Source organism: Nanorana parkeri, unplaced genomic scaffold (genome assembly GCF_000935625.1).
Source record: "Nanorana parkeri isolate BGI_ZX_2015 unplaced genomic scaffold, ASM93562v1 scaffold386, whole genome shotgun sequence".
In the NCBI taxonomy this organism is placed as follows: Eukaryota; Metazoa; Chordata; class Amphibia; order Anura; family Dicroglossidae; genus Nanorana; species Nanorana parkeri.
The window spans coordinates 761,637-769,880 of record NW_017306654.1 but is presented as its reverse complement, the minus strand read 5'-3'; the positions used below and the strand labels follow the sequence as shown (position 1 = coordinate 769,880).

Sequence of the window (8,244 nt, the reverse complement as noted above, 5' to 3'; positions counted from 1 at the left end):
CCCCCCCCCCCCCCCCTTAAAATCCATAAATACACATTATACAGCATTGCTTCTGAATAAATATTCCAGACAACTTCCTAATGAGATGTTACAACAAGCAGCCTCAAATATGACTGAAATGTACTGGCTATATGAAGACTTCAAATGTAATATGACATCATTTCATAGAGAATATGAACTTCTGTCTTCAATGTGACACCATCTTCTATAAATAGGGAAAATGCCTCAGCTAACTTTCTGTTCTTTCTGTTTTCTAGATTCTTATGCCAGAGATGGCTTCTCTAAGAGTTGCTGTGTTTGAAGAAGGAGGGAAGTTCATTGGTCATCGGATTATTCCAATCAATGTGATCAGATCAGGTATTCCAAATACCAATGGCTATGTTTTCAAATGTTAAATAGCTACAGGGTTACCCTCGACTCCGGCCGGGTCTGCAAAAACAAACGGAACAGTGTTCTATTTTGATGGGCCATATCGTGCCGGATTGGGGGTAATCTGATGTAAACTGACACATGTGGGTCTGGTAAATGCAGTTGTTTCCTCTATGGAGATGGAGGAAAAAACTTTTAGGCGGTGACATCTGCTCCGTACTACTGTGTTTAGGAAACCTGCACAGATCCTCTCCTGATCAGCCATTGTGAAAGGGGCCTTTGGTGTGCATGTTTTCTATTAAACAATATAGCTAGTACAGTGAAAAGTCTGCTGCACATATTTGCAAAACTGTAACAATTGTCTGTCAAGGACTTTAGGTCACAAATACACACAGAACATTTGCTGACCCTTTGCTGAATTAGATACAGCCTGATATGTCCTAGATAAGTGCCTGAATCTGTAAATGCTTCATAAACCCCTGTCAGGGCAATATTTCCTAGCAGCAGTCAGTACACTTTCTGTTTAATCTAACCAACAATAAATATTGCAAAGGTACAAAATAACTTTAAACAGTTCCTCTACTAGCAAACTTTAGCTGTAGCAATGCATATCCTAGGGGTGCTGGCACCCTTGTGGGGCTGCATGGCTGGTGTCATTTATGTAAAGCTCTCTTACACTAAGCGGTTAACCTTTCCACAAAAAACAGATTTACCATCAGATTTATCTAAAATGAGCTTAAAGTCTAGCTTTCCATGTATAAACAGGCTTCAAAACCCTAATGAAGGGGGACTGTCTTAGCCCCTGAAAGGCTTTGGATGTTTTATTCCGTGCCATACTGTTTATGAAATTAAAAGTATATACTTTTGGACTCAAAGACCAGTGGTGGGGTACTTTCTTCATCCAAGATTTCCTCACGGTGCCCTACTATAGCCTCTGGCATGAGAGCTGCTTAACCAAAGCCACTGAGCTCCATTAATTATATGCAGTCTTTTGGATATTGGACTGCAATCAGTCAACAGCTAGCACCCTATATCCAGACCTTTTTGATCCATATAAATCTAACTGTGTACAATTGGTTGAAGCTGTCCCAATGTAAGTATAATAAATATTCATACCTGGAGTTCAGCTTTAATTTAAGAGTACAGTACAGTGTGGAGATGAGGTCAGGACTACTAGGAAAGTGAATACCAATATGTTCAAAAGCAGGTGAATAGGTTTCATAAATCTTTCTGTCCGATCAAATGTGTGATCCAGTTTTGGATGTGTATTTTTTGCAGCTTTTTCGATGGTATCAGAGTCAGGTGCTTTTTGGGCACAACATTACTGAGACAACCAATCTCGAAATCTGAAAAAGTTCCATCACAATGATTTAAATTGTTCCTAAGAGGTACCTTGCACCTGTAAAATAGATGGCTTAGTTGGTGTTGAGGGGACTATGCTGCTGTGTAGATAATGTTTTTATTAATTAATGAACCCATGGTTTAAATAAGAAATATTTGTTAACAGGTTTTCACCACATGTGTCTTCGGAGTGAAAGTAACATGCCGCTCACCATGCCCTCTTTGTTTGTGTACGTGGAGGTGAAAGACTACATACCGGATACATGGGCAGGTATTACCATTACCAATGTACCACCATTTTTTTTTTCAAGTTTTACTTTGTCATGTTCTCTGTATGGCCTTGTAATTCAAAATGGGATATTGTCTGCATTGTACAGTATTCATATGGTACCTTCATTGGGCTAGTATGGACTTTGGGTCAGAGACATTCCAAAATTAACCAACATTCGTTTTGTACATTTGTTTGCAGATCTCACTCATGCTCTGTCCAATCCTATAAAAGCTTTCAAAGCACATGAGAAATCATCAATAAAGATGAACAACAAAGGATCCTCCATTGATGAGGTAAGAGTACAATTAGGAGGATAAATAATCAATAGATATACAATAGTAAATTAAAAGCACCTGACACCCTAATATAATTAAAATGTGTTGTATTTTTGTTCCTATTTTGTACATAAACACAAAATATATTTTTTAGTATGTTTGGCATTATGCTTGTATACCTGTAAAAAATAAATCAAGACAACTGGACTTGCTGTATTTTTCTTGAAGATGTTTCACTGGTCATCCGACTAGCTTTCTCAATTCTGAATTGAGAAAGCTAGTCGGATGACCAGCAAAACATCTTCAAGAAAAATACAGCAAATCCAGTTGCCTTGATTTTTTTTTACGGATATACCATGATCTGTCACAGCTCCATGCAGGGATCCCCCCCCCCCCCTCTCTGTTCCTCCAGCACTTTCCCCAGGGTAGCGGGCATGCATAGTTGGCTCTGGCTTTAGAGTGGCAGAACCAACTGTCAATCAGGCAGCCAGGTGGATCCCAACAATATTGTCGGACTTCCTCCCAGCTGCGACATGGCTCTGCGCTGTCAGCAGATAAAGGGCAGTAGCCCGCTATCTGCTGACTTTGGGTTACAGGAGTACATTGTTAAATGTACTCTAGTGACCTAAAAGAGAAGTAAAGCCAAAAAAAGGTTTGGCTTAGTGTTTCTTTTTTAACACAAATTACCACAATGCATGGCAATACACCTGCTTTGTGTGCAGTGCATTTCGTGGGCATGGCGGGATATATCTGATGAAGTAAAGTTGGAACATAACACCATCTACTAAGTATTTAAAAATGCTGTTCCTGTATTTTAATGGCTATGGAAGAGGTATGTGCAAGCAAAATGGCTCTGTTCTTCTGCAAAGCAGTAAGGGACACACCCAACTCCTGTTTCCATTTGCTAAAATAAGGGGGACAAAATCCTCTGTAGGGGTCACCAGAAGTATATATACTAGGCATAAGAGATGTGATGTGGACGAATTCGCAGAACAAAAACTTTTAAATGCAGTATGAGGCCTAGATACTTAAAGCTATCCCTACCAAGTATAGCGTGCAAAAATGGCGAAGTTGGAACGTTGACCAGACATCAAGAGGTGGATCGAAAATATTTTGCAATTCTGATTGTGCCAGCCATGCTGAGGGGGCCAAAAAATGTAACAATCTAAATTGACCATGCCTTAAGACGTCTGAGATGTCTATTGTCCATACCAGCAGGGAAGTCTCGATCACCAATTACAGGTGTCAAGGGAGAGGGATGTGGAGAATTCCTGGCCATAGGCAAGGTTTGGACCAATCGTCGGATGAGCTCTTAGTCTGTGCAGTTAGAAGCCAAGGAAGGCCGTCCTGGGGGGTCGTGGGAGAACAATTGTTTTATAGTAACCCAGGGCTAAACTGTAGGAGTACACCAGCTCACCACCCGAGTGAGGTTAACCAGTTGACATCCGCGATGTTAAACCCCCTTCCCATCCAGGCCATTTTTCAGTATTCAGCGCTGCGGTACTTTGACTGACATTTTGGGGGTCAGGATGGGGGGGGGGCGCAAAATTGCACCTTGCCCACCTTGACTAGAATCCTAGCACCGGCCCTGCCCCTACCCGCAGCAAATAAACAATATAATGCTAGTCTTTCTAAGGGATGATCTAACACAAATACATTAACATGTATCTAAACCCAAATATAAAAAAGAAAACTATATTGCAGCTTGCCAATCTTTAGATGTGATGGCTGCAATAGTTTTTTTTAGTCTTTTTTTCCTTTATTTTCATCAGGTCATTTGGCCAGTAAGTCTGTTATTTTTCCACTTTGAGACAAATCATTGGAGACAAATCATTTAACAATGACAGGGGAGCTTATAATGATTAGCCTGTATTAATTTGTAAAACCTTTATCGTTAAAAGGAATAAAAAAAACTGTTGCAGTAAGTGCTTAAAAAGTGTCACCTGGAGTTCAGATTGAATTTGTTAGTTAGATCTACTAGTACAGGGTACAGTACAGGGTAACAATACTGCTGTCCCAAGGTGGCTCCCTTGCTCCTCCACAATGGAACCACCCTAAGACAGGAAGTGTGTTACTAGCCAAATCACCAGGTGAAAATAAATGAAAAAAGCTTAAAAATAAAAACTATTGCAGCCATCAAATCTAAGGGTTGTTATGCTGCACTACATTACATTTTCGTATTTGGGTTTAGATATGCTTTAATTCACAGTCTTCCTGCCAGTTCCTGGTGTGGCAGCCCAAACTGCTCTTCATGCTGGTCCACACTACCCAGAGCTTTGCTACACGAACTCGAAACAATTAGTAGAGAAAGGTCATATAAAACATGAACCTGCGTATGGAAAACATAACTCCTAAATGGAAACTTTCTGGACTACAGACAACGTTAACGACATTCTGTTTACTATAATGTGCTCTTAGATGTATCACTGTGTTCTGGCGTAGTCAATGTAGCAGTCACATTGCTTCCTGTTTTTTTGTCACACAGAAATCCAACAGTCCTCAATCAAATGGCATTGGTGGTTCTGGCAAACCATCTGTTAAAGTAACACAGAATGGTCCTCAAGGTAAACCATTTTATATACATTATCTCATTCTAAACTCTTGAGCCCAAAATGTATCAACATTCATTATACAGCTGAGAGCTAATCTCTGATTTGCTGCTGTGAATCACCGCATATCATTGTTCTGCTTATTAATTGAAGCCACACTCCGGGAAGTATGATAATTTACACATTGCACTGGGTGTGTAAACTATTATTAAAAAGCTTGGTGTTATGTGAAGAAGGCAGCTGCAAAGTATAAAGATCTTACCTTGTAGCATGCTGCCCCCTGCGCATAATGCGAGTATCTCGTCACCATCAGAAAATGTTGCATTTTTTTTTAAGAATACAAGGCATTCTGTAAATGGAGAAGGAGAGAAGACCCACACTTTGCTCCACAATGTGGTGCCATTTTATTTTAAATGGCACCCCAATACAATGAAACTGTCACACGTCGGCTCAATAGATCAGGAAGTGAGCGAACACATACCGTCGCTCGCTCACTTCTCCATCAGGTCTCTACAGAGAGCGGTGACTGTCAGTCACGGCTCCCTGCAGGGATCCTCCCCCTGCCTCCGATAATCCAGCGCAGGGGGGGAGGGTACAGCTGGCTTTGACTCTAGATAGGCAGAGCGCCAGCTGTCATTCACGCAGCTGGATGCATCTCGACAGCATTGTCGGGATCCGTCCCGGCTGCTGCGGTCTCTGTATACCACGAGCTGTAGCTCGCGATATATTGAGCTTTGGGTCACGAGAGGAAGCTAGTATTTGTCCTCCAGTGACCCTTAAGAGAACTATGGGGAAAAACACTTACCCCATAGTCCTCTTTTAAGGCAATGCAGCATATGTTGCAACATACCACAATGTACACCATTGTGGTGTGGTGTGTCAGAAAAAGGAGTGAATGGGCCCTTAATCCTGTAAATGAATTTCCTGTTTAAACCTTTTTAAATTTTTTCCATTGGCATCTTTATTTATCCTTAGTCACATTTGAATCACACATGTAGGCTCTATTCACACCTCAGCGTCAGTGTTTTTCGGCTTTTCTCAGACTTAAGCATTTTAAAGTATTTTTGAATGTTTTACTGTATCAATGCGCATTTTTTAGGCTTTTGGGCTGGAACTCCGAACACAAGGGTTAAGGGCTCATTTTACCTAGGGAGCTAAAATAAAGCAGATATACCTGCCTGATCCTCGGTACTGCCGAGATGCTATTTTGTTCCCACGTAGCTTCTTCTTCACTGGACTCCAGTGGTCTAAGGACTGCTGACTTCATCACATCTCATAAAGGTCCATTGACTTGAATAATACATTGAGAGAGTCCATAGACAGCAGAGGGGGGAGAGAGGTGAGTGCTGACGGCCACTGAACTGTGGATCAGCTGAGTATGTCTGCTTTATTTTAGCCCCCAAGTCTCCTAGCTAGTAGATGGACAGTTGCTGGAGTCTGCACTGTCCTTTGTGATCTTGTACTGGACAGGAAGTTCAGGGAAGGTGAGCTGAGAGACGTGGAAGCAGCTGTTCAGAAACATGGTAATTGTAAGTGTTTGGGCAAAAATGTAATGCAGTGCTTTGCTGGGCAATGTATATTTGTTTGATCTGGATTCATTATTTAAAAAAGTTTAAAAGTTTAATAATACTTTAATCCTTGTAGAGTGGAGGTACGTTTTTTAAATAATACATTGCTTGTAGTGTTCCTACTGCCTTCCACACTAAAGGGGGTGTATAAAGTACAGAACAAAAGCTTAAAAAAGTGGTGGGGATGTTGTGGTCGTGGAATATAAAATCCATGATGCAGAAACATGGGTGCTGTGGGAGGGGGAATCCCCTGTAGAATTTAAATTGCATTGAAAAGGGTAAACTGGACTATGGGGGTTATTCACTAAAGAGCTGAAGGATGTGGTCAAACATTCGGCTAATCCTCCGGCTCGCTTCAGTTGCACAATATTCACAATAGCCCATACAGCAGCCGAAGGCAGTTGAAGCACACAGCCGAGCCGAACGCATATGCTCGGCTTGGCGCAGCCAAAGACACAGCTGATGCGGGAAGAACAGTCCACCAAAGTGGACCGACTCCCAACTAGTTGATAGAGAATAGAATAAAAAACAAACAAAACAGTGTGTGGTTCCCCCAAAAGTCATACCAGACTATTTAGGTCTGGTAGGAATTTTCAGGGGGACCCCAAAGCCCAAAAACCAGGGGTAAAAAACAGATCCTTAATCTGAGCACTGGCCTGGCAGAGCAGGAAAGGGGGACAAGTGAGTGCCCCCCCCTCCCTGTACCATACAAGGCCACATGCCCTCAGCATTAGGAGGGTGCTTTTCCAGGGTGGACCCACTGCAAACGCACCTTGTCCCCATGCCAATGAGGACAAGGGCCTCTTCCCCACAACCCTGGCATGGTGGTTGTGGGGGCTCTGTGGGCAGGGGGGGGCTTATTTGCATCTGGTTACCACACAGATGCTATCCCCTCCCCCCTTGTCAATGTGTAAGGGGTAGTTGTTACCTTGTTACCCCTACTCATTCACCAAAGGGTTAAGTCAAAAGTAAAAAAAACAGACCACACCTTAGAAAAAAATCATTTAATTAAACAAAAAACACAAACACATTTTTTCACAATTCCTTTATTGTAAAAAAAAAAATCGGCCAACAATGTAATCCATGGTCAATCACATTGTCCAGCAATGTAATCCAGTGTCAATCACGATGAACAACACCCTTGATTGACTTCGGATTAAGGATTAAAAAAATTGTTTGGAATTTTAGGGGGACCCCACTTTTTTATTTTCGTTACGGGTGTTGGGGTCCCCCTTAAACTACAGTAGGTTCCTAATGTTCCTGAGACCTGGTGTTTACTCTGAATCCTGTTCCTGTTTCCAGTACCCTGCTGCTGCATCCTGTGTCCGATACTCTGCTCCCGGTGTCCTCATTCTTGATTCCTGCCATCCTGCTGACTGATTTCCAGGTTATGACCCTACATTGTTTGTGTCTACTGACTACGTCTGACTGCTGCCAGCCCTGACCTCTGGCCTACCTCCAACTATAAATCTGCCTGATGACTTCATGCTTCGCCTTCAGTTCATTCTCACTCTCAACTGTCTCCAATGGGGCATCTCAACTGTCTCCAATGGGGCAATCCTAATGTTCATTTCCTTTGGGAGGCTGCCTCACAAGCCAAATTCTCCTTGAGTGGTGCTCTGTTAAGGCACCAGACTTTCCTTGGTTCCCTTGGCAAGCCTTCGCCATCCATGGTAGACACAGGGGGTCTACCTCCAAGCTCAGTATATGACAAGTTGCTCAGGCCATGGAGTCCACTGATGTTTTCCAGCAAGATTTTTTTTTCGGGTACAAAAGAATATGACAAAGTTGGTCAAGATTTACGAATCTCCGCAGCAACTTGCTCAGATGTTGGCTCCTGTAACAACTATACAGCTGGCTATATAAGCCTT

The 8,244-nt window shown here is 42.2% G+C and overlaps 1 protein-coding gene across 1 annotated transcript in view; it reads left to right on the top strand.

Annotated features, from left to right (window-relative positions):
* PLCB2 (phospholipase C beta 2) overlaps positions 1–8,244 on the top strand; it is a 106,606-nt gene that overhangs the window by 81,540 nt on the left and 16,822 nt on the right. The window contains exons 21-24 of the mRNA XM_018559259.1: positions 258–357; positions 1,877–1,981; positions 2,180–2,274; positions 4,742–4,820. Coding sequence (XP_018414761.1) covers positions 258–357; positions 1,877–1,981; positions 2,180–2,274; positions 4,742–4,820 — 379 coding nt within the window. The remainder of the gene's footprint in view (positions 1–257; positions 358–1,876; positions 1,982–2,179; positions 2,275–4,741; positions 4,821–8,244) is intronic.